General features: G+C 39.5%; 2 protein-coding genes and 1 long non-coding RNA gene across 3 annotated transcripts in view; 2 read left to right on the top strand and 1 right to left on the bottom strand.

Annotated features, from left to right (window-relative positions):
- LOC137261141 (protein YIPF3-like) overlaps positions 1 to 27,727 on the top strand; it is a 291,821-nt gene that overhangs the window by 113,397 nt on the left and 150,697 nt on the right. The gene's annotated exons all lie outside the window — the stretch shown is intronic.
- Positions 2,408 to 27,125, bottom strand: LOC137261483 (uncharacterized protein C56G2.4-like). Its single transcript, XM_067799238.1, has 9 exons — positions 26,991 to 27,125; positions 13,632 to 13,901; positions 12,309 to 12,541; positions 8,193 to 8,373; positions 7,398 to 7,502; positions 6,335 to 6,467; positions 5,634 to 5,746; positions 4,683 to 4,941; positions 2,408 to 3,429 (listed from the first exon to the last, which is right to left on the bottom strand). The coding sequence occupies exons 1-9, from the start codon at positions 27,049 to 27,051 to the stop codon at positions 3,171 to 3,173; spliced, it is 1,614 nt and encodes a 537-aa protein (XP_067655339.1). The 5' UTR covers positions 27,052 to 27,125; the 3' UTR covers positions 2,408 to 3,170.
- LOC137262093 (uncharacterized) lies at positions 18,413 to 20,434 on the top strand. The gene is made up of 4 exons (XR_010954886.1): positions 18,413 to 18,493; positions 19,519 to 19,558; positions 19,711 to 19,839; positions 20,092 to 20,434. It is a non-coding gene; the product is annotated as an uncharacterized lncRNA (long non-coding RNA).

Genomic DNA, 27,727 nt, shown 5'->3' with positions numbered 1-27,727 from the left:
CATTAGGTTTGTCAAATATTTATGTTGTTTTGTAATTCACTCCAGATTATCTAAAATATTAATATTGTCCTGGGGTCATAATTTGAAATTTGTAGATATATCTGTCTTCAGGGCATTGTTTTGTCTTATTTTGGATTTCAGGTTATTTGGTTTTTGTGTTGATTTGTTAGCGAAGTGGAGAGAGATGTGTGTATCGTGTATGTGTAGGATACAATATTCATATGTCCTGTCCACATAGCAGAGGTTGATTTGTTAGCGAGGTGAATAGAGATGTGTGTATCGTGTATGTGTAGGATACAATATTCATAGGTCCTGTCCACATAGCAGAGATTGATTTGTTAGCGAGGTGAATAGAGATGGGTGTATCGTGTATGTGTAGGATACAATATTCATAGGTACACAAGGTACACAAAGGTCAGGAATGTACACTCTCCAAAACAGAGAGAGTGAGAGAGACAAACAGGATTAACTTGAAACAAATGATACTAAAACAGACTGCACGTAAGTGAAACTCGCAGTCCTGGATACATCACTGAACAAAAGCGAGTGCTGGATTACTCCGAGACTCTTTGTGCAGTGTACGATGTGTAGTCTTGTTCAGTCATCTGATTGTTCAGTCGGTAGTTTGTTTTCGATTTCACAAATCAAGAGTAGACAACCGACAATTTACATCAATGCCTGCCTGTGCATTGTAGAGTTGTATACCTAAACCACAACACAACACAACACTGTTCGAATTTCATATTCGTACTCTTACTACTTTTGGGTTTGACAGCACCAGCATCGAACATTGAACCCTTGTTGCCCTGGACAAATCATTCCACGTTGCAGTATCGTTAAGATGCCCTTATTGTCACGGGCAGCACGATTCGCCGAACCAAGTTGCGAGTGATGGGCAGTCCATAAACCTACCATTGGGTTCGAACCCCGGTGCAACCTGATTGTGTACCTGAGTTTGTCTCATGTAGGGCGCTGGGGTATCTTAGTGGTTAAAGCGTTCGTTCGTCACACCGAAGACCCGGGTTCGATTCCCCACATGGGCACAATGTGTGAAGCCCATTTCTGGTGTCCCCCGCCGTGATGTTGCTGGAATATTGCTAAAAGCAGCGTAAATCTAACTCACTCACTCACTCACTTCACGGGTGACTAGAACAGGTAGATTTGTCAAGAGAAGGATAGAGAGTCTGATACGCATTTTCATACGTAAACACACCTCGTGATGCCAATATAAGTAGTCAAGACAAACTCTTAGTCTCTGGAAACGTCTAGCGAATTCTGTCAAGCGGCAGTCTCTTTGTTGACTGAATGTAGAACCAGGCCTTCATTGTGGATAAATGAGTCTCACAGGTAAAATAGTTAGACCTCCCTACGTGTTGATTCATTGAGCAGTCAGGATTTGACAGTAATGTTAAGCAATGGAGCAACTGAGAGTAATAAACGTTTTATATTAATGTTCAAGCTAGTCAACAGTCACGATCTAATATATCGCACCCAACAAACAATGTATGCATCACTTTAATTTGCCAGTTGGCCATCGGGGCCTGCAGGCGTTAAAATCTACAGGCCCTGAATGAAATCTGCAGGTCCATGTTAGCATGCCATCACATGACAGGAATATTGTTCAAAACGGCTTTAAATTAACATACCTGACAGGTGAAGATATCGTGTTACGCCCATTTGTCGGTACTACACAAGGAAATGCTTCGAGAATTAAAAAAATACAGGAAAAATAGCTTTTTTGTTAATTTTATTTATAAAATTCATATATGATTAAAATGACAAACACAACAACGTTCAATGACCTCACTGAAACAAACAGATCTTGAAACACAGTAAGGAGTTCAAAACAAAGTTCAAGATGTATTTATTACATTCAAAACGTTAACAGATTTAATTAGAGGTACTTTCCATGGTCAAAAAGAGATGTTTTTTCTGGTTTTATTGATCTATTTTAATTTTTAACCAAGAAGAGAATTGAGGTATGGTAACTATGCACTTTACTTGTTTACAAGTAAAATATTCTGACATTCTGGTATAAAATGTATAGGGGTAGAGAGAGTGAGTGAGTGAGTGAGTGAGCTTAGTTTTACTACTCTTTTACAATATTCCAGCAACATCATGGCGGCGGACACCAGAAATGGGCTTCACACATTGTACCCATGTGGGAAATCGAACCCGGGTCTTCGACGTGACGAGCGAACGCTTTAACCACGAGGCTAGCCCGCTGCTCCATCAGTAGGGGAAATGACCTTGAAGGACTGTATCCATATTTGGAATCGAATCCTGCGCCACAAGGAAACGCTTAACTCCTCGGCTTTCTCAAACCCCATGCGTGTTAAATATTCACGTACCATACGATTTATTGCTGTGATTAAGACCATCTTAGGAACAACAAAGGTCAGATACATATTGTGTAACATAGACTCTTTATGAACAAATTGGATGAAGTGTTATACCAGGAATAATCAGCAAGTCAAGTGACACGTGAGTCACAATTCAGTTCCTGAATCTTGTGCGCCTCTCCATCAGCCTCGGAGGTCAGATAAACGACCCGTTGTGTCTGGACGTACTCTACGTTAGAGCTCCAACACAGCGCCACAAGGACAAAAACAGACATGCGTCATACCTTATCCCCGGTCCTGACAGTGACAAACTGCACTATAAAAGCTCCAGTCATGTCCAAATACATGTGGCAGGTAAATAGAACTAACACTCATGGAAACATTTGAAAACAAAACAATCCCCACCATCAAAGCCAGCCCTGACGCTATACAATGAGGTAACACTCACAAAGAAACCTGAGCCTGGCGTGGTACTAAGGCAGGTTTGTGTATAGGTGAAGGTCGCGTGAAGATCTTTATAATGTATCCTGACAATTCAAGCTTAGTGGTGATGGATTCAAGGCACTTGGATTAGTATTAATACAAAGCGTCTTGTCAGCTGCTATTAAAAATACCAAAGAGAGACTAGGTTCAGGCCTTTGCAAGAGTATCCAACGTATCCAACAGATTAATAGGACGTTTGACAAACTACCATCTATTGGGTATTAAAGACATGGGAAACGTATATTTTTTTATTGAGCATGAATTACAATGTTTAGAAACAAGACACATGGCCCAGTCCCTCTTTAAATGCATCCTTGATAAAAAAGGTAAACAAATGGCAGACTTTCAGAAAGCCTTCTGACAGACAACAGCCAGCAACGTCAAGGCAGAGATCGCAACGATGGAGGATTTCAAAGGATGTCCTGTTCCTACTGGGCAAGGATCAGCGTATCCGGTCCTGCCTCGACATGCATCTTGGGCGGTTTTCATCCCTTTCTTCACTTCCTGGAGTCTGTTATAGTCATCCTGTTCCACGTCCATCTGACGGAGACCAGTCAGAACCAGGTTGTTCATCGTCACAAAGTTCTGGACCTGGAATCTGCACCTAAACAGAAGATCACTGTATGATATATAGAGGTATTTACCACAAAGATCATTGGTCTAACCGTGAACCTGGTATAAAACACAGAGGAGATATGATAGACAGGGTCATTGAGGAAGAGAGCAGATATGTGAAAGAGAGCGGAGATATGAAACTTGGAGGAGATATGATCAACGGGGGAAGTGAAAGAAAAGTGGAGATATGAAACAGCAGAGACCATATAATATGGTCTCTGGAAACAGGGAGTCGATTGTCCCTTTCTGCACTATCCCAGCAATATGACGGAGGGGGGCACAAGAAATGGGCTTCACACGTTGTACCCATGTGGGGAATGGAACCCGCGTCTCCTGTGTGACGAGAAAACGCTCTAACCACAAGGCTACCACACCGCCCTACACTTGTTTAGACATTACCTCGATACCTAAACAGGTAACTGCCATCATTTACTGTTGGAACACAGCTGTTGTGTTATTGAGCATGAAAAGGGAGATAATCCAAATGAAAACATGTTTCAACTGTAAAACGGGGAATAGATTAGATCAAAATATTGTTCGTATTCTTTCAAACATGTTAAAGTAAATATTTTGAGGGAAAAAAAAAAAATTTCTTTGCCACCATCCTTATGATGACATCATTTCCTGATTTAGTGTTGATGCTTCGCATTCTCTTATAGGTAATGTTGGTGAAGGGGTAGCTTAGTGGTTAAAGTGTTCACGTGTTCCGCTGTGGTCCCGGGCTCGATTCCCACATGGACCTATTGTGTGAAGCGCATTCCTGGTGTCCTCGCCGTGATATTGTTAGAACAGTGCTATAAAGCAGCGTAAAGGTAAACGCGCTCGCTCATTCACAGGTCATCTGATAAAATTCCCAAATGAATATGCAATTGAAGGCAAAGTTTTCAAAGTAAATATTTCATCACGAATGAATCAATATTAAAATTCCGGAATCTGTTAACCCCTTTTTATTTATAAAAAAGTCACAACAAAACAACTCAGCCATAATAAATTAGCTTTTCGTCGGCGATATTTCACTCATATTTAGGAGCGGTGGGTTAGCCTAGAGGTAAAAGTGTTCGCTCGTCATGTCGAAGACCCCGGTTCGATTCCCCACATGAGTACAGTGTGTGAAGCCCATTTCTGGTGCCCCCTGCCGTAATATTGCTGGGATCGATAGTGCTAAAAGCGGCGTTAAACTATACTCACTCATTCACTCACTCCATCAGATATATTTCGACAAAGTCACTTTAAGACTCATACTTAGTGTTTCGAGGGCAATCAGAACCAAACAGGCCCGTGATGTTCTTCACTTGTTCGCTTCTGTTAGCTTGCTTGTACAGTAGGGCCAGAAACATGGTCCTTGTAGCATGCGGCATCGGGGGCATGTATTCGACGAGGACATCTCCGGATGATATGTTTTCGGCGTGGATGTTGACAACAAGCCAGTGGACGATGGAGTTTGGGGTGGTCGTATTCAACTCCTTTGTCGGGTCAATCAGCATCAGCGTGAAGAAGTGACCTGTTGGACGACAACAGCAGATACAAAATCAGGTCAGGCTGCATGACGGCCGCCTGAAAATATGGACCAGACAGTGACTGAAATTATGAGCACCGGTGTACGCCGTCGTGGTATACTGACATGTAATATGAACTAGTTTGCGTGTGTTATAGTAACGTCACTTTAGCTCTACGACCGTCGTAAGCGTAGGTTAAAGTATGGGAGTTACGATCATTTTGGCGCTACGACGACTGTCTTAAGCATGGGTCAAAGTAATGGCGTTACCATTATCTCAGTAGCGTTACGATCGTCGTAAGCGCGTGTTAAAATATGCATGGGAATTGCAATCACTTCAGCGATACGACCGTCGTAAGCATGTGCTAAAGTATGGGAGTTACGATCACTTTGACGCTACGACCGTCGTAAGCACTGCGAGCACCATAAGCGTGCGCCGAAATATGGGAGTTACAATCGCTTTGTACGAGGCCTTAACTCCCCGATTCCTCAAAATGGCTGTTGTGACAAGTACCAATTCTAATTACTTAAGCTGGGTATCCCGAAAGGTATTACATCATAAACGTGCGCCATGTTGTGAATTTAAATGTTGTATGTAATGCCTGTAGGATTTACGCATGACTTAAGAGTCATTGCATTCAGAAAACATGAAATCAGCTACGTGTGTTGGCTGGGAAGCCAGACATGATGTGTTTTACCTTCCAGGTTTGATGAGAGGTTTCTAGGAACCAGATGAATCATAGGCTTGGTTCTCGCTTTGGCAGCCATGATGTTTCCCTTAGACCTGTAATCCACGTGAAGGTTAGCGGCGCTGAAAGAGACAATATTCAACACTGATGAAGATCATTATGATGACGATTACGAAGCTGCTGCTGCTGCTGCTGCTGCTGCTGCTGCTGCTGCTGCTGCTGCTGCTGCTGCTGCTGCTGCTGCTGCTGCTGCTGCTCATAATAGTGATAATACTACCAGTGTCACACCACACAAGCTATTGCCCATGTATGGCAGCGGTCTGTTGACGGTCTAGTCTGAACCAGACAATCCAATAATTGAACATCAAGAGCATCAATCTGTTCAACTGGAATACGATGAGCCTAATCACTCGATCAACTTAGAAGTATCTTAAGACAAACATGGGCTGGATCTTCACGGGGCACTATTGCTACCACTGCTGCCGCTGCTACTGCTACTACTACAACCACTACTACTACTACTACGATGACGACAACGACCACGACGACGACCACGACGACGGCGAGATGGCCCCGACTGTCTCACACTACTACTACTACTACCACTACCACTACAACTACGACGACGACGACGAGATGGCTGTTGCACACTGCTATTACAACAACAACTACTACTACTACTAAGACGACGACGACGACTGCTATCTCACCCAGTCTTCTTCGCGGAACAGCAGAAGGTGAAGGACATGTCCGGGGTCATGTAGTGCAGGTCAAGTGAGATCGAGGCCTCGGCTGACAAGTTGAAGGTCACACCACCATGGCTGTCCACCATACTTTTAATTCCTGACAACAGACAGGAATTCTATCTACACTGGCCATAGTGTAAGACATGTGAAATACTTTCCTGTGAAAACGTAAGTGAGTCGTCTGTTAACAGTGTTCAACCATATCCATTGTGTATTAAGGCGGAGAGCGTCAAGTAGGCTTATTCTATAGTGTCTGATCAAAATGAGTGAATGAGTTGTTTTGTGTATAGCTTTCCACGTATGTCCTTCGTCACTAGTTCATGGAGTGAGTGACTACAGTTTAATGTGACTTTTAGCAATTTTACCAGCAATGTCACGACGGGAGACACCAGAATGGGCTTCTCATTCTAACCATGTGTGGAATCGAACCCGGGTCTCCGGTATGACCGGTATCAGGTTTGTTGTACGGTTCAGGGATGCAAACTGCAAATCTAATCACGGCGCCTTGGTGTACAGCTCCACTTATGTCCCTCGTGTAAGAGGAACGTGAACAGGCGGGCAAAAGAAAGCAAAAACTTGAGAAGTACATTTAGCCAAGACATCCAAGACTTAATGAGGCGATGGGTTAGCCTAGTGGTTAAAGCGTTCGCTGGCCACGCCAAAGACCCGATTTCGATTCCCCACATGGCACAATGAATACTACCTGTTCCCGCCTTGGTGTTGCTGGTTTATTGCTAAAGCCGCGAAAAACTAAACTGACACACTTACAGATGTAACTGGGCTGAAAACAACCATAGAGAGCCAGCAGTCTTAAGGTCAAAGCACAAGTACCATTCTTGTATCAAATACACGGTGAACATTCTTTATGTTTGACTGGCAAGTGGTACTTGGACAAAAGCAAAATACAGCTTAGAAATATTGATTTTAAGTTTTCACTGGAACCGCATTACGAAAAACTGAGGTGACAAAGCAACAGATAAGAATAATAATACTAGAGGATGCCGATATTTGATCTACAGATGCTCACGTCTTTGGTTGAAGAAGGGGCACCTGTTGAAAACACGCCTGTTTCTCATGGCAACGGCAGCGTAATCGTCGCCCCAGCAGCGCACGATGTTGAAACTGACGGGATCTGAAACATAATGTAATATGTGGATGGTTATTAAGTAACAATGTTTGTTTCCTAACGCCGCTGCCTTCAACATCGTGAGCATCGATCTGGACAATCCACTGAGCCTGACCACTCGACCCCGTTACCCGCCTCTTACGATAAGCATATGGGTTGCTGGAGATCTGCTCTAAACCCGGATCTTCACGGGTAGGATCATATTCACGTAGTTGGATCCATACAACATGCATCTTCGGGCCATGACTGACCTTACTGCATACACCCAGTGTGTTAAATAGCAACTGGTCCGCTATCCCGTGGCTTGTAAATATCCAGTCGGACCAGTAAATCTCCCTACTAGCTAGTCATGCGTAATTTTGTATATCACTCTCTCCGACGTGTTATGTACATACTTTTAAAATCATGCAAGATTATGGCCTGGTAAAAATGTTCATCATATTAGCAGCTTAATGATGACACCCGTATAATGGAAACTATTTCTCACAAACAGACATACTACTGGAAATATTTCCAGCGCGTAGCGTGTCATTTTTTCATGTAAGCCCGATAAATCTTTATCTTTAGAAAATATTGAAGGCTTGCCCAGCCTCTTTATTAAATATCATGAGTACGATTGGACATTTCTATAGTGGTACCTACGCCCCTGATTTTCAAAAGAAGTGTGGGTCATTAAATCAATATATGTGCTCTTACCTGAGAGATTATATCTTTCCATAAAATCTTTCATAAACATCGGATTCCTGAACATGTTGGTTGAGTTGATGTATGCTTTGACTTCGTTGAGTTCCATGTTCTTTCTTTGCTCGAAGACCATCCAAACATAGATGTTCGGTCTCCACAGGGTGTTCAAGGGGCCGCGGTGGGGAACGACAACCTGGTTTAACAAAAACAAGATCATAACAGCAGCTTAGGCATGTGTGTTCAGAACATGTGTTAGCGTCTTCAAATTACATTGGATTGAAGTCGATCAAACAGTGACTAACTACTTCATTCATGATCAAACTATAACAAACCACTTTATCCATGATCATAACATCACCAACGACTTTATCCAAGATCAAAACATCACCAACGACTTTATCCAAGATCAAAACATCACCAACGACTTTATCCAAGATCAAAACATCACCAACGACTTTATCCAAGATCAAAACATCACCAACGACTTTATCCAAAATTTCGCGGACTTTCTTCCTTTTTTCAACGATTTCATTTTTAACTACATTAGTTGAATTTGCATTTTTGATATATATATTTTTTACTGTGCGTCCATACCGAAAGTGTTACATATGACGTACCTTTAATGCCGTCGTTGGAACTTAATACATGTATACGACGTCGTGACCTAAACTTAATACATGTATACGACGTCTTGATCCTAAACTTAATACATGTATACGACGTCTTGATCCTAAACTTAATACATGTATACGACGTCTTGATCCTAAACTTAATACATGTATACGACGTCTTGACCTAAACTTAATACATGTATACGACGTCGTGACCTAAACTTAATACATGTATACGACGTCTTGATCCTAAACTTAATACATGTATACGACGTCTTGATCCTAAACTTAATACATGTATACGACGTCTTGATCCTAAACTTAATACATGTATACGACGTCTTGATCCTAAACTTAATACATGTATACGACGTCTTGATCCTAAACTTAATACATGTATACGACGTCTTGACCTAAACTTAATACATGTATACGACGTCGTGACCTAAACTTAATACATGTATACGACGTCTTGATCCTAAACTTAATACATGTATACGACGTCTTGACCTAAACTTAATACATGTATACGACGTCGTGACCTAAACTTAATACATGTATACGACGTCTTGATCCTAAACTTAATACATGTATACGACGTCTTGATCCTAAACTTAATACATGTATACGACGTCTTGATCCTAAACTTAATACATGTATACGACGTCTTGATCCTAAACTTAATACATGTATACGACGTCGTGACCTAAACTTAATACATGTATACGACGTCTTGACCTAAACTTAATACATGTATACGACGTCGTGACCTAAACTTAATACATGTATACGACGTCTTGATCCTAAACTTAATACATGTATACGACGTCTTGATCCTAAACTTAATACATGTATACGACGTCTTGATCCTAAACTTAATACATGTATACGACGTCTTGATCCTAAACTTAATACATGTATACGACGTCTTGATCCTAAACTTAATACATGTATACGACGTCTTGATCCTAAACTTAATACATGTATACGACGTCTTGATCCTAAACTTAATACATGTATACGACGTCTTGATCCTAAACTTAATACATGTATACGACGTCTTGACCTAAACTTAATACATGTATACGACGTCGTGACCTAAACTTAATACATGTATACGACGTCTTGATCCTAAACTTAATACATGTATACGACGTCTTGACCTAAACTTAATACATGTATACGACGTCGTGACCTAAACTTAATACATGTATACGACGTCTTGATCCTAAACTTAATACATGTATACGACGTCTTGATCCTAAACTTAATACATGTATACGACGTCTTGATCCTAAACTTAATACATGTATACGACGTCTTGATCCTAAACTTAATACATGTATACGACGTCGTGACCTAAACTTAATACATGTATACGACGTCTTGACCTAAACTTAATACATGTATACGACGTCGTGACCTAAACTTAATACATGTATACGACGTCTTGATCCTAAACTTAATACATGTATACGACGTCTTGATCCTAAACTTAATACATGTATACGACGTCTTGATCCTAAACTTAATACATGTATACGACGTCTTGATCCTAAACTTAATACATGTATACGACGTCTTGATCCTAAACTTAATACATGTATACGACGTCTTGATCCTAAACTTAATACATGTATACGACGTCTTGATCCTAAACTTAATACATGTATACGACGTCTTGATCCTAAACTTAATACATGTATACGACGTCTTGATCCTAAACTTAATACATGTATACGACGTCGTGACCTAAACTTAATACATGTATACGACGTCGTGACCTAAACTTAATACATGTATACGACGTCTTGATCCTAAACTTAATACATGTATACGACGTCTTGATCCTAAACTTAATACATGTATACGACGTCTTGATCCTAAACTTAATACATGTATACGACGTCTTGATCCTAAACTTAATACATGTATACGACGTCTTGATCCTAAACTTAATACATGTATACGACGTCTTGATCCTAAACTTAATACATGTATACGACGTCTTGATCCTAAACTTAATACATGTATACGACGTCGTGACCTAAACTTAATACATGTATACGACGTCTTGATCCTAAACTTAATACATGTATACGACGTCTTGATCCTAAACTTAATACATGTATACGACGTCTTGATCCTAAACTTAATACATGTATACGACGTCTTGATCCTAAACTTAATACATGTATACGACGTCTTGATCCTAAACTTAATACATGTATACGACGTCTTGATCCTAAACTTAATACATGTATACGACGTCTTGATCCTAAACTTAATACATGTATACGACGTCTTGATCCTAAACTTAATACATGTATACGACGTCTTGATCCTAAACTTAATACATGTATACGACGTCTTGATCCTAAACTTAATACATGTATACGACGTCTTGATCCTAAACTTAATACATGTATACGACGTCTTGATCCTAAACTTAATACATGTATACGACGTCGTGACCTAAACTTAATACATGTATACGACGTCGTGACCTAAACTTAATACATGTATACGACGTCTTGATCCTAAACTTAATACATGTATACGACGTCTTGATCCTAAACTTAATACATGTATACGACGTCTTGATCCTAAACTTAATACATGTATACGACGTCGTGACCTAAACTTAATACATGTATACGACGTCTTGATCCTAAACTTAATACATGTATACGACGTCTTGATCCTAAACTTAATACATGTATACGACGTCTTGATCCTAAACTTAATACATGTATACGACGTCTTGATCCTAAACTTAATACATGTATACGACGTCTTGATCCTAAACTTAATACATGTATACGACGTCTTGATCCTAAACTTAATACATGTATACGACGTCGTGACCTAAACTTAATACATGTATACGACGTCGTGACCTAAACTTAATACATGTATACGACGTCTTGATCCTAAACTTAATACATGTATACGACGTCTTGATCCTAAACTTAATACATGTATACGACGTCTTGATCCTAAACTTAATACATGTATACGACGTCGTGACCTAAACTTAATACATGTATACGACGTCTTGATCCTAAACTTAATACATGTATACGACGTCTTGATCCTAAACTTAATACATGTATACGACGTCTTGATCCTAAACTTAATACATGTATACGACGTCTTGATCCTAAACTTAATACATGTATACGACGTCGTGACCTAAACTTAATACATGTATACGACGTCTTGATCCTAAACTTAATACATGTATACGACGTCTTGATCCTAAACTTAATACATGTATACGACGTCTTGATCCTAAACTTAATACATGTATACGACGTCTTGATCCTAAACTTAATACATGTATACGACGTCTTGATCCTAAACTTAATACATGTATACGACGTCTTGATCCTAAACTTAATACATGTATACGACGTTGTGACCTAAACTTAATACATGTATACGACGTCGTGACCTAAACTTAATACATGTATACGACGTCGTGACCTAAACCTTCAAATACGTATTGTCCTACCTCGCCCAAGGTTATGTTTCCACCGTTGGCGTTGATGTAGATGCCGTGAACAATGTTGTAGCCAACGTCGTAGTACACTACGGTGTACTTGACGTTAGCCGTGGCATTCCACGAGACAGTTGGCATGTCCTTCAGCTCAACTGGGCCCCTTTGGTGAGGGTTAAGTGGGCCAATCTTGAAGGACTCACTCCTGGATGTCATTTTTATCTCTGCTCCACACCCATTGTAAATGCCTACACAGACAGACATGGGTTCAGGCAAGACATGTGGGGAGAGGCAAAACAGATGGGGACAGACATGGTAGGGAAGTGGCATGACAGATGGGTGAAAAGCATAAGAGAAGGTGAGAGACGTGACAGATGGGAAGAGGCATGGCGGAAGGGTCAAGGCAAGCTGAAGGGTCAAGGCAAGACACACGGTTAGTTGCAAGACGGATGGGGGAAGGCACGACATATGGAGAGAGGCAAGACAGAAGGGTAGAAGCAGGACAGAAGGGAGACAAAGACCAAGATTGGGAGAGGCATGATAGATGGGGAAAGGAAAAGCTGAAGGTTAGCTGCAAGACGGAAGAGGAGCGAAGACAGACCGGGAGAAGGCATGACAGATGGGCGAGACAAGACAAAAGGGTAGCTGCAAGACAGATGAGGCAGACAAGACAGATTGGTAGAGACATGACAGATGGGGAGAAAGCATGGCAGATGGGAGAGGCAAGACAGAAGGGTATCTGCAAGACAGATGAGGGAGACAAGACAGATTGGTAGCGACATGATAAATGAGAAGAAGGCATGACAGATAGGCGAGACAAGACAGAATGGTATCTGCAAGGCAGATGAGGGAGACGTGACAGATTGGTAGAGAGATGTCAGATGGGGAGAAGGCATGACAGATGGGAGAGGCAAGACAGAAGGGTAGTTGCAAGACAGATGAGGGAGACAAGGCAGATTGGTAGCGACATGACAGGTGGGAGAGGCAAGAGAGATGGGTAGTTGCAAGACAGATGAGGGAGACAAGACAGATTGATAAGGACGTGAGCGATCGGGATAGTCACGACAGATGGAAAGCGACATGACAGATGGCAGAGTCAAGACAGAAGTTGCAAGACAGATGTGGAGAGGCAATGCTGAGGGGGAGAAGCATGACAGATGGGTTGAGTCATGACAGACGGGTAGGGGCGTGACAGATGGGGAGAGACAAGACAGATTTACATACTACAGCCTCAGATAGTTGAACTAATGCGTCTATAATAAGACACAATCAAATATTGTTGAATTACCAAATACGACATGTTTGAATCTTGATATGCAATGTCGGTTGTCTACTTACGTTCAAGGGGTCGGGCATAGTAGATTTCCATGATTGAAGGTCTCGAGGATGTCGAGACGCTAGTTCCCGCGAACATTCGACTCATAATTGAGTCTGCGTTGTTTGGTCGATGATTGGCACACATTTGGGTTCCATCGTCACCATTTGGACACATCTTACTGTAGTCAGTGCCGAACCAGAAGTAGGTGTTATTGTTCAAAGTGTCATAGGCAGCGTTCAGACATGTCTCATTGGTGAACTGGTTCGTGCAAAGAGTTTTGTGGCTGTGCACTGAAAGTCAATGTTAAATGGCCGTGGATAGTAATATAGCTAAACAATATGCTTATTTTAAGTGACTTAGATACACGTATCTTACCTCACACAGAAGTGTCGTTTCCTGATTGGATAAGCGTTCAGTAAGATAAATACTTTGTTCACTGGTCCCTCGATGTACCCTTTAGGCTCAGCTAACATAAACAAACGTCGATGGTATCTCAACTACCACGGTGTACCGATTGAGTTGCTATTGGGAGCGGGGTGTATAGTAATACACCTCGCTTGTACACGGGGTGCATTGAAAATAATAGAAGGGCGCTCAGGATATTTTTCCAGCGCACATTTTCATAAAGGTTTGAAAACGGAATTGCGCTCGCGTGGCCCCGAGTCTCGTTAGGGTTATACCGTTACACAGAAATCCCAGAGAATATTTAAATTTCCTCTACGTTGGTATAAACAGAAGTGAGACTACCTCGGCGGTTTGAGAAAATGGACACTACTGAATGTTGTCCAAAATTTTGTTTGGCGTCAAGAAAGAGTGAATTTCTTTTTATTGTGCATCTTTAGGAAAACACAAAGCAAATTACTCCGTGAATCGCAGTTTCGTATTGTGTCAAAAACGAAGACATTTACGATGAAACTTTTGTTTTACCTGAGACAATGGTCATTGGTATCAAGAAACTTTCCACAGAATTCAAAACTGTAAATTATGTTTGTGGTCGTAATTTATTTAGAATTTTACTGGACTTCAAGCACAGCAAAAATAACCTGGTTTCCGCAGTGCGGAAACCTGATGGAAAGTGGACTGAAACTTAAGTTTCCACCAAGAATCCAGTGAGTTTCCGTTCTTTTACACTGAGTTTCCGCAATGACGGAAACTGTCAATTACCCACTTTCTAAGGGTTTCCGCACGGTATCCGTTACCCATGCTCCAACAAGTTTCCGTTGAGTTTCAGTTAAGTTAGAGATCCATCAGGTTTCCGCAGGGTTTCAGTCACCAAGACTCCATCAGGTTTCCGCAGAGTTTCAGTTACCAAGACTCCATCAGGTTTCCGCAGAGTTTCTGTTGCCAGAAAACTTTCCACAGCATTTCATTTACTCGGGTTCACAGGAGTCATTCAATGTGTGTCATTGCATATAACATTCTTGTTACTCCTGGTTGGCAAAGACAATATAAGGAGTTTGTGTACAATCATCACGTATACATAAAGAAAAACAAAAGATACAATAAGATTCACTGTTTTATTTTCAGACAAATATGGATCAAACATATATCTAATAAATAATAAAAAGATATAGCACTAGATAACAGATCAATATTTGTAACTTATGACAAAAATATTTCTAAAAACATGCTATAACAGTTGCATCCCTTGACTCCTCCTGCACCTCCTCACGCTGACACAGAAAAACACACCCCAGTCAGTCAATGCTAAACATATAATAACACACACCATGCAATACAATACAACAATGAAATAAAATGCAATAAAGGTTACATTGAAAGTACAAAAAATGTATTTAAAGTAAATAAAGGTCTCTTGGAAAATAGATAAAAATTAAGATTGAATAAAATTGTATTAATTGAAATACAATCAGAATATCAAAACTATTAAAGTTTTACATTGAGAATAATTCAAATTTAATTGATCACAGATAAAATTACGTTCATGTGATCGATTAGCTATTTACTAGCCCACTTGGGCATCCTTGAGCGGATATCTCTGTCATTGTGGTTGGATGCCGCATCCTGGTCTTCATGTTGGCCTTAGCTTTGGTGGTGGCGTTGAAAATTGTGGCTGAGTCCAGTGCAGACATCTTGAGTTTAGATTCCCAGGTAAAGGGGTAAGAGAGCAATGAATTGGCATCTTCTTCATCACTCACAACTGGAGAAGTCATTTCCAAGGTAAGTATAGTTGAAACCCTTTCCTTTCGTCGATCTGGCCAGTCAATATTTTTCAGGCTTTTCATGCGCTGTGCAATTTTCTGAAAATTAAACAAAAATCAATCAACAGATAAACCATAATGCCAAGATGGATTGCAAATTATTAAAAAGGAAGTGTCGTGAAAAATTATTTACTTCATTAATCACCCCAACATAAGTTAAGCAGTTCATCACATTTAATGACATATCCTATTTTCTTATGGACACACAATCTGTTGCTCTGAAGTGACATGAAGTCACTGAAGTGTAATAACATGTTTATATATCACCATTAACTGACTTGATTCTTATGTTATGATTTATGAAATTATGATCTGAATCATGTGTTACATATCTTAAGAATGTAAAAAGCAATAATCCATAAACATTTTAAATGTATATTTCCGGAACTTAGAATCTGTCACACATTGTAATGAGAAGAATTGTTACATGTTATTATTCGAATAGATATACTTACGGATTTCATTCTTTTTGTTTTTGTTTTTTTTTGCTGCTGTTCTGTGTGACACTTTCTTTCCGGTTTCTTGTCTACTGAGATCATCACGCCTGTTCCGCCACACTCTACAAAGCGCTTCTGAAAATAAATGTTTAAAGTACTATACAGCATGTTTCACACATTTTAGTTCATCTGTTAGGCAAAGGTATTTATATATGCCATGCTGGCTTGGTTACTGAAGTTAACATCCATAAATCTGTCTTTACACTATTATTTAAATCATTAACTATTTATAATGACAGGCAGGTGAGTGAAAATTACCTTCACAAGATCCTATTGACCATCCTTGGTCGTGATATAGTCACTTGTTTCTTTGACTACTATATTCATAGAGTCCTCGTCATCGGCTTTACTGAAATAAAAACAAATGTCATTTTTCTTGCACTTCATTCAATCATGCATTCAACACAATGTCTATTAAAATTAACGATCGTCAGTGAAAATTATACAACCAAGTAAACTGCAGATTTATAACTTTGAATACATATATTGTTCTGAAAGTTTACCATTTTGTAGTTAAATGATTTAAAATAACTTCCAAAAAGGCTAACCATCCTTTGTGTTATTTCGTGCAAATTCTATGTACATCCTGTTTGCCAAAGTTATGCAACCGGTAAGTGAACAACTGACATAAAGATCATGATAAAAGAAGTTTAGTTATATCACATGACATAACCTTGCAGCAATTAAGCATTGTAAAATCAAGGGGTCAGTTTGATGGCAATTTCACACAGGTGTAATGTTAAACTGATTTAGTTTACCGGCTATTCAAATCCATTTGCAAATGATACTTTCATGTATTTTTCATTTTGAGAAAACGTACGTAGGGAAGTGAATTAATGAAATATTCAAAGTGAAATTACCTAGTAACATGAGCACATACCTTCGATAGACAAGGGTGATCCTCCAGGAGCAGTCGTGTCCAGATTTTTCTCACAACAGCCTAAAAGATTAAATCAAATACGTTAAATATAAGAGATATATATATATATGATTATGCTCAACACGTATGTATTAAATTATTGAAAAATTACATGAAATTTTAAATGTATCCTACGGGGAGCTAACAGTTTCTTATATGAATTTAGTGTTTGCCTCAAATAGTTCAGAAACACATCTGACCCCTCTGAGCGAATTTGGGGGTAAACAATTTCATTTCACTAATGATCCAGGATTGCATTTAATAAATTACACCGAAATGTTGCCATTGTAAAAGCCCATCATTTTTATCATTCTTTAAAATATATCTGAATTGGTGAAATACATCTTGCAATACCCAGTAAACCCATGAGTGAACCACTACATATGGCGGATCTTTTTGATGCAGATCGTAATTCATCCCCCCCCCCCCCCCCCCACACACACACACACCTTTTGTACAAGTGTTAACCGAGTTGCAACGCTAAAATTTGCAAACTATTAACAGGAGCACTAAAATCAAAAGTCTGCCCCTTTAAACTTAAATAAATACTTGTGGTTAGTACTAAGATAGTTACTTACAAATACAAGCTTGGTGTATTCTATACCATATCGATCTATTGAAATGGAATATAAACAAACTTATTTTTCAGGCCTATTTTACTTAGATTTAACGATAACATTTAAAAATAATACGAGCGAAAATATACATTCGCGGGATAAACATTATAATCTATCCGGATTTCTGTCATTAACGCAATATTTCTTTAAACGTTATTTACAATAAAATACCCTCGGTCTTACCTGACACATCCGAGGTACTCCGAGTTGCTCGCATCCGTTCTCTGCTTTCTTCTCCAAGTCGCGAATTCTTTCGTCGAGTGCTTTTGGGGAAAGTGAGGTGGCCATGGCAAAGTTTACACGACGCAGCCATCTTATGCTTAAAGTTTTGAAAAATAATTGCTAGGAAAACAAATTTGTTCCTACCCGCCAAACAAGATGGCGTCTCGCTAACACTCACGGGAAATAGACAGTTTTGTTATTGTGTTTTTTTAAATAAATCTAATGTGACCATTTGACAGTAGATATCCTCGTTCTACAACAAAAGAGGAAGGTACACCCTGTTGTGAGTTGTTTTGTTAACAATTAGATAGTCTCGCGTGGACGTGATCCTGTCGCCATTCGTTTATTTGTTTACATTGCCGACATCAAAGGGGAGTGTGAAAAGTGGAATTCAGCGGATTGAATGTAAGTACTCAAAGTGACAACAGTGAGCAGTTATGGTTTTAGCAGTCTTTTCATCGCATTAGCGTCAGTGATTGCTTTTTCTCAGTGTCAAGCATCAATATGTAGACCTTGTGATTATTAACAGTGATTAATTGTGAAAACATGTTCACCTTACTTTAACATGCTCGAGCGTCATGAGTCCTACTGATTTAGCACTCATGGGAAACTTTATTGTGGCAAATAATTTATTTTCTAAAATCCTGTCAGGAGAAGGTAGTATCCGGATATATTTCTGCTGGATGGACCCCCCCCCCCCCCCTCCACCACGTACCATGTAAGTAATTTACGCACTGTGCTCACAACATGCACGGGGGTTAGAAATATTAACATTGTTTGTTCTTTTCAGGTATACGCCCAGATCTACTATCCCTATCTACCCTTTAAGTTAACTTTACTACTATTACTAATATAATTTGGTGATGTGTCACAATTTCTTTGAAACCTTAATTCATTTGTCAATGTGAATGAAGAATGAAGCACAATCCCACTGACCCTTTGGCTATGATTTGTACATGCATAATTTCTGCAGACTATTCGTGGCACTTTCTGCTGCAGGGACACAGTTTTTTGTGGACATTGCGACAAGTAATTGTCAAGAAAAACAGCCTAAAATCACGAGAAATACGTTTCTGAAATATGGTTGGTTTCTACAGTATTTGTTTTAACATGGGTACCCAGAGATATTCCGCATATATGTCTTCGTTATATCTATTCATATAATCTGTACTCCAGAAATATTTCAACCAAGTCACATCATACATTTATTAGTTCATCAAATTATCTAGTATCTTATGTTCTGTGTCAGTTCTGTGTATCCAGTTGTACCAGTTAATCAGTTTCATGGTTTGATATTTGTTTTATAACCATTAAAACCTTGTCCATCAGTACATGTTGCATGTGTTAGCCCTACAATGCATTGACATTATCATCACACCTCAAGTTTCATATTTCTGAAAGAATCGTTGTGTCAGTTATTTGATTTACAGATATGGATTGTGGACCAACAAACTCGGAGAATGATGCCCGGTAAGGGAATCTCTTTTATAACAATATTATTCATATAGCTTTATAATGAAGCTGACACTATGTTAATACATACAACAAACCTTTTTGACCTCACTCAAAGTGTAACTGTACATGGATTCAAGCATAATATATACATATATTTTAAATTCCAGGAGAAATGCGGCTTTTCTGTCCTCACTGCCAGACGTCTGTTTCAAGAAAAACACGTTATCTCCATCTCCGTAACAAGATGTTTGTTAGTTTGTAAAGATTTTTCGGGTGAATGACAAATGTTTCATCAGGTTAGTCATCAAAGAATTTTTAGATTTCACTAAAAATCGAGTTTGCACTGTCACTTTGCTATCCATGTTTAATATATTTAATGTATGTATCATACATGTAACTGTAATAACTGAAAGTGAGCAAATGGTAATACGTATTTAATATTTGTAATACATGTTATCTGCATTATCATATATATTGCTGTGTTTCATTCATTGAATTGTCTCTCAGTTGAATTGATGATTCAAACTGAATGTCCTTTTCCTTTCCAGACACTGACAGTGACCAAGATATTAACAGCACATTCAAGGTTTGCGAGCTATTACCACCACAATGTGAGAGCCTGATTGATTCGGATTCAGATGTTTCACCAGATATTAACCAGGACTCGCATACACCAACAAACATCTACAGAAGAACAAAGCACTTTGTGTACTGGCTAGCTCGTCTTCATTCAGTGTGCCTACTTCCTGAGCAATGCTTGTGTGCAGAGAATTCTGTTACTCTTCTCTGAGCGCCCCAGTTTCTTAATACAGCGAATTGTGTACTACTGCAACTGCCCTGTTGCATTAAAATGTGAGCTTTTCTAAGAAATGAAACAGTTGGATCATAATATTTCCAGCGTTTGTTTTTTGTTCAAATAAATATGTAATAAATATAACAAGATAATACAACATATTTCAGCTTTCTAAACTAAGCGAACTCTCATTGTCATCTTCCTTGTACAGAAACCTAGCGGAAACCTACATTACCCAAGATCCACAAGGTTTCCGCAAGACCAGAAACTTACTCACTCCAGCTATAAAGGTTTCAGTAAACTGAAACTAAATGGAAACTTCCAACTACAGTTTCAGTTGACGGAAACATGACGGAAACTAAGACTTGTTAGTTTCAGTTGTGGAAACTATGCGGAAACTCTCATTGCGCGTTTCCTGAAACTGAAACCTAGCGGAAACCTACATTACCCAGTATCCATCAGGTTTCCGCAAGAACGGAAACCAAGTTATTTTTGCTGTGAAGGGGTTGAAGAGGAAGGACATAGATGTCCCTCTGTCTCTCAGGGGGTTAACTGACTAATCATTTATGCTTTGAAATTTGGCTGCAGCAGAATTACATGCGTTATATACCTGCAAGCTAAAATTAAAATACACCTAGTGTGGTGTTTAATTGTGTAGCTCACGCAAAACGAAATGAGGACTAAAATACCGTCACGTGACTGCATTATAAAGAGGGAAAGGGGAACCAAACGTTCTTTAAAGAGAGGAGGTGGAAATAATATAGTGGCCATATCTTTAGGTCCAACCAACCTTTTTTCAATCAAACACTAAATGACCTGGCGAATACGTATTATGTCGGAAAGCGCACGTCTCCAAATCATAATCAATAATACGCTCCTATAATAACATTGCTGGTATGCGAGTTAGTGAGTGAGTATGGTTTAACGTCGCTTATCCAACAAAATCACATCGGGGACACCAGAAGTGAACTTTTTAATTTGTAATCATGTGGGAAGTCGAACCAGGGTGTTCGATGCGGCAAGCGAACGCATTAACCACTAGACTACGCTTCCCTATTAAAATATATACTGGGCTGGGCGTGGAGTGTATGATGAGAAGGGAAAGGAAAGCCGAGCAGGGCTATGGTATCAATTCAGATTGAGGGGATAATACATTATCTTTTTTTAAGTTTGATTTTGACAGTACTGTTGGTGACTATTAAGATATTTGAATCCGAAAAACTGTGAAGTAACGTATAGATGACAACGCATGTTCTGCGTTTAAGATTCATACAGCATTCCGAATGTTTGCTTGAGAATGTTTACACTAGCAGACCAACCGGTCGAACACGGGCCGGGGCTAGTGTGTTATCCTACTGTTGAACCGCAAGAAAAATCCAAAACAACGTTTATCAACAATTTATATTTCTATGAACATTAGGAAACAGACGCGTATATCTTGGCGCACATTTAGGAGAGCAGCGACTTTAATGGGGCGCTGATGCGGAGCAATTTCCGTGGACTGGTGTAAACTTTTGTTATTGTTTTTCTCCCATGAGTACCCGGATGATATCCCAGAATTCGTGACTGGTTCGTGAACTCTGCTGCACAGTCCAATGTGCTACTGATAGTTTAATTACAGACAGATCAATAAGGTGATGTCATTTTTACTTCATTACAAATGTACATGTATTATGAAAACAAATGAAACACTTTGAAGGTTAATCATCTGCCAGTGGTAGAAATGGTAAACACTATTACGGACGGAAAAATAACGAAGCCAATGTACGTCTCTGTATTTTGTCTCATAACCCTAATTAGTTTATTGTCATATTTGTATGATTTTGAAAATTAATAAAAGAACACACGGTCTGCTTATACTTATAATAAATTTCGACCATGACTAACATTTAAACATTGTATAGACTGCCAATGTGGATCCTATTTAACACATACGCGATCTAGTGTGTGTTTTCTGTCATATAGATTCTGCTGAATGCTACAACAAAGAAATTAAAACAAAATGCAAATAATGAATGTAAAACAGACTTATGGCAACAATGTCAGGCTACTACCGTGCTCAGGAATGTATCCATCAATATCCACATAAAAGAAATCGTATTCCATTCATCTGCAGCTGGTAAATAATCCTGCTTTGTGTCGTGTGTCTTACAACAGTCTAGTTTGCGAAAAAGTAACACATCGTTTCACGTCTTTCACATTGGTGAAAACCTGATAAACCTCTCATTGGTCACCCAGGATAGCACACCTGGCAACTAATTGTATGTCTGCCATTCTAAGTAATTTAGTTAACCAATAATGAGCAATCAATTAATCAACGCAAGGGTGGTTAATTCTTTGAAGGGAGGATGTTGTGTTTACACTCGCACTTTACTGGGATATCATCCGGGTACTCACGCGAGCAAAACAATAACAAAAGTTTACACCAGTCCACGGAAACTGCTTCGCATCAGTGGCCCTTTAAATATCGAGGTTAGAGATCGGATCACATTTGATCAGTCACTGTACCATCCAACCAACCATATCAAAAAAACTAAACTCCTGGAATATTTTGTTACGATCAGACAAGGAATACCATGGATATTTTTAAATAATGACATATGATGGGCATCCGACCTCCTGACGGAAGAAATTCTGCTAATATGGACAGGAGCCCAGTCCCTTTGGTTGTCACGGTCGAGGGAGCGGGCGCTGACCAATTTGCAGTTTGGTTTTGTAATTAGACCGTTGGCGAGAAACATTATTCAGTCCACATCAGTGCCCCTTTAAGAAAAATGGCCAAAATAAGGAATTTGATGCGCCCATTTCTTGCATGGAGATATTTTGGCTCATTTGAAAGCTTGTTGTATCATAGAACTGGAGAAACACAGGAATGCCAACACTCGCGAGATTTGTGTTTTGCCAGTTCAGTGGTTGTAACAAAGGCCATGATATGGTGACTAAATATGGTCCATCTTTTAAACATTTCATGTCATGTGACCATAACAAGGCCAAAATAAAAAATAATAATTACGATGTTTTGTGTAAATATATAAATCCAATTTGTTCTGCCCAAATTCCATCATCAATTTATATTTAGAATTGTTCTTAAAGACATTGCGCTTTATTAGCCAGTTGATATAAATACAAAGTCACATTGCACTGAAATATACTAGCTATCAAACGTTTAGATCACTAGTGTAAATGGAGATCACTAGTATAAAACGTCCTTAATTAAAGGTCACATGCAACCAAACGTTCAAACATAATTAAAACACAATCATCACTTATTCAAGATATATAATATACATTCCTGCTTGTAAAAGACAAATAAACAAAATTATAAGCGTACAATCGTGATTCAAAAGTGCAATATCTTTTTTTACTTCCCTCGAAACGAAGTCCTCGCGAGACCAAACCCAGTCATAGCGGGCGGGCGTTCATTCAAGTGTAACGACGGCTTCCGATTGGCTGGCTCATTTGCTGATACGCTGAGGGCTCATTGTGTGTACAAGAAAGATGATCTGTTTGATGGGCATTTTAGAAGTATGGCGAGTCACAAAAAGTAAGATTATTTATGGATAACAACTTTTGTTATTGTAGTTGATGCGCCGTTTCAGTATGGAATCATATACCATTGTCAAACAAAATCACATGCACTAGAAGAAGTTGTTATCCATACAGAATGTATATAAAGATGTTGGCTTTTGTAAATACATGTTTTCTGAATTTGCGTTCGATCCAATCAAAAATCATCTCAGTAGAGATGGTGAACTACTGCGTGGCTGGAAACTGTCATTCGTCCAAGCATAAAGCAGGATTTGAAATTGACAAGAGTTTGCACCAGTTTCCGTCAGATCTAGTCATCCTAGAAGAATGGATGTAATTTCTTTGCAACCCACAGACATAAAAACATGTCATGTGTACAAATATCACACCTGCCTAATTAAATAATGTGGCGGAGACGGGACTCGGGAGCACGAGTCATAAATCAATTTAGTTTGTTTATGGGGTTTAGCCTGATAGGTGCTAAGTTCAAATTGTATGTGGTCAATGGTTGAAGCTGTGTATTGCATATTGTCTTTAGCAGACATGCAGGCAGACATATAGGTGTCAATTAACCAGACATTGAGCTTTGTCTGTGACAGAGGCTGCTTACCACAATCAACTAGTTTCTTTTCTTTATGTAACAAGTAGATTATTTACTTGTTTGTGTACACAACCAAGATTAGACTACTACTCGCGACCTCATGCTCCAGGCATGCATACTGTTTCAAGCTCCGCGAACACGTTCACTGCGCATGCATTATGGGCGCAGCACAGCTGTTGAAATCACTTTTTACCCCAGCGCTGGGGGAAATTTAGTGAATTGTTTGAACTCTGATTTCGCGGGCTTTTTTTCATCGCGTTTTTTTCAACTTTATAGGTTGAACTGGCATTTTTTATGATTTGTTTCGATAAATGCATACTGAAAGGTATCAAAATCTGCAAAGTCGTGTTTTACGTTGCATGTGACCTTTAAGTCAACTGTTCTGAACTAGATTTTGCACACATTCCATCCCATTCAAAGGTATCATTTACACATAAATAGGTGTATTGTAAAACAACTTCGTAACGATGGAAAAAGCTTCAGTAAGTGATGAATTTCGGTGACAACTGGAGAATTCTTAAAGCTTTACATTAAAAAGTAGCCGTTCACTTCCACGATAGTTGCACATACTTCGAGCAATTTGATGTATGAACATATCGGGGTTCACACTTTCATGTCACTGATTTCTCTTACGATCCCTTAGGAAACATATCACTTTGTCATGGTAACGTATTGTCATGAACCATGTCATTCTTTTATTTTTCATATAGATATATATTTATACAGTGAGTGTTTTAAAGTGCTTTAAGAGAGTCTAAACATTTGATGGGAAGTATGTATACAAAGTTTACAAATTGGATCCCATTGAAAATAAGTGCTTACGCTAACACAATAATATGTTTTGTGTAGATTGTGAACAATAGCCAAATGTATCTATGACTTTCAAAAACCTGCTTTGCAAGTTCTCTCTGCGAATCACCCAAGGACGTCTGGCGTTCAGTTGTACGAAACGAGACACCGTGAAGGCATTAAGGTGATGTTGGCTGCTGCAGGTTTACAAAGTTAGCCTGCCGTATCTGTATCATGTATCCCACTGCTAGGATATTAGATCCCTCATCCCCCTTTTTCACCTTGTCATTCGTCACGAAGCCATTGCTGAATATTTCTTTGTTCAACTTGTAAATACCTCACTGATGTTCAACTGCTGATTTCTCGTCATGATTATCATCTCTCGTGATAGACCCAGTGTGCTCAAATTCTTTTCAAAGTTTGAGGACGAGCGCACGTATCCTGCTTTCACCTAAGGCCAAGGTTTTTGCGTATCAAGGGCAGCGACCCGTGAGTTGAGGGATATTTCAGGTCCTGGGACAGTGTAAGGGCATTTGCATAATATGTTGTAAACTAGCTTTACGGTGGGGGAGGGGACTCGACGTTAATCGTTGTGACAAGAATCTCGCGCAGTATCACACGCTTGGGATAAACTGAGCCTATGCGGTTAGGGGTGAGTGGCGGTTTCGCTCTTTTGCAAATAAAAGGCGTGTTCCACTTGAAAACGAAGAGGATTTTTTTAAAAGAAAATGTTGAATGAATTTTCAAACGTTCTTTTGAAATATGTATGGATTTTTCAACCTACTGCCTGACTGTTATATCCTGAGAAAACGAGAAAGAACAATTAACAATGATAATAACAATGATAATAACAATGATAATAACAATGATATTAATGGCTTTCCAAGGCGCCTGTTATCCAACTCCGCTAAGTGTTCGAGTAATGGTGCGGCAAGGTATCCCAGTAGTAAGCAGTATGAAAGCAACGCCGGCCAGCACGCACGCACGCACGCACGCACTGATACACGAGTGTGTCGTTACATAACTCGCATATTGTCAAAAAAATATCGAACATGATGTCAAGACACCAGTTGAAATGTTAATTGTGGATGCTTCATGCTATTAAAAAAGTACCTGACATTTTGGCCATGAATAACTGTACAGTTGAAGGCTTATGGTTGTCAGCTTCTTTACTTGGAATAACACGACGTTTCCGAGTGAATATGCTTGCACCTTCACTTGATGAACGAGCAGGCATATACTCCGAAAAGTCGTGTTGTTCACAGTAGGAACGTTGGCATACATAAACATTGCTTGTCTTATGCATTTCACTTCTAAATACCCTTCAAAGATGGAGCGCAGGGGTACGCACCCCTACTCGCGCCCTCCCTGTCCTGTAATTATGCTAAATGACCATTGAACTGAACTGAACTGGGTGAACTGAAGTGTGCACCCCTCATTTCTCAAAAAGGTGTATCCGCCCTTGTTAGATATGCATTCGCCTCTAACCCTTTTCAGGCGACCGTTTGCATCGCGATATTCACAAAACTATCATAAGTCTTCATTTAAACGTTCGAGCCTTTAGCTTGAACCCATGTTATCTTACACACTCTTGGAAAGGGCTTATGTTGGCGCGCAGACCAAAAATCGCATTTTAAACAAACCCAGTAAAAGATGACTATACATGCTCGACAGCATACAGAGGAAAATATTGCATCCATACTGTGAGCACCGAAAGGGGTGCGATTATGTCTTACCGTGTGACAGTGCAGCCAGAAAGGAAACGATCGAGACAAATCTGGAACCCGAAGTCGCCATGTTATCTGCACCTCAGGTCGGGTGGGAATGAAAGACACGTTTTGTATGGGCGGGTCGGGTTGAAGGGGCGGTATCAAAACTCACAGAGCAATATATGGCCATCTACGTTCCTGATCACTCATGCGATAACTTTAAGGCTCGTGCGCAGAACAATCATCACCTTGCATTTGGCATATTGATAAGGCTTACTTTCTTTCGTCATGAAGTTTTCTGGGAAACAATACTTTTAATTGCTTTAAAAAGTGGGCACTGTATCCCTTTCGTTACGAAACAGTCATTTTTTTATTTGCACGAACCTTAACTGATTTTCTTCCGTTAAAGACTGTAAAAGATTGGTGAGGCAAGCAAAACTGATGCGTAATACTAGTACCTTAAACTGTATCTACGGGCATAGCCAGTGCCTCGGTTCTCGAAGCATTAATTCCCGTCCGCCCAGCCTAGTCTGTAATGTCAAAGCTTAAATGAAGCAAGTCTAGATTTTCCTTAAGTTCTGATGCTTCTGGGTCCTCAATGGGGCTCCTTTAATATTAATTGGCGTTTTTACAGTTTGAGACTTAGTGTAAGTCTAGAGTAGACCTGGAATCAATACCTGTGAAGTTACACGTATCACTTTTCTGTCTACATACAAACAGCAGGTAAGCTATTTACTGTCACGATCTTGTATTGTGTGTAATTA

Source organism: Haliotis asinina, chromosome 14 (genome assembly GCF_037392515.1).
Source record: "Haliotis asinina isolate JCU_RB_2024 chromosome 14, JCU_Hal_asi_v2, whole genome shotgun sequence".
Classification (NCBI taxonomy): domain Eukaryota; kingdom Metazoa; phylum Mollusca; class Gastropoda; order Lepetellida; family Haliotidae; genus Haliotis; species Haliotis asinina.
This window is presented reverse-complemented; position numbering and strand designations above follow the sequence as displayed.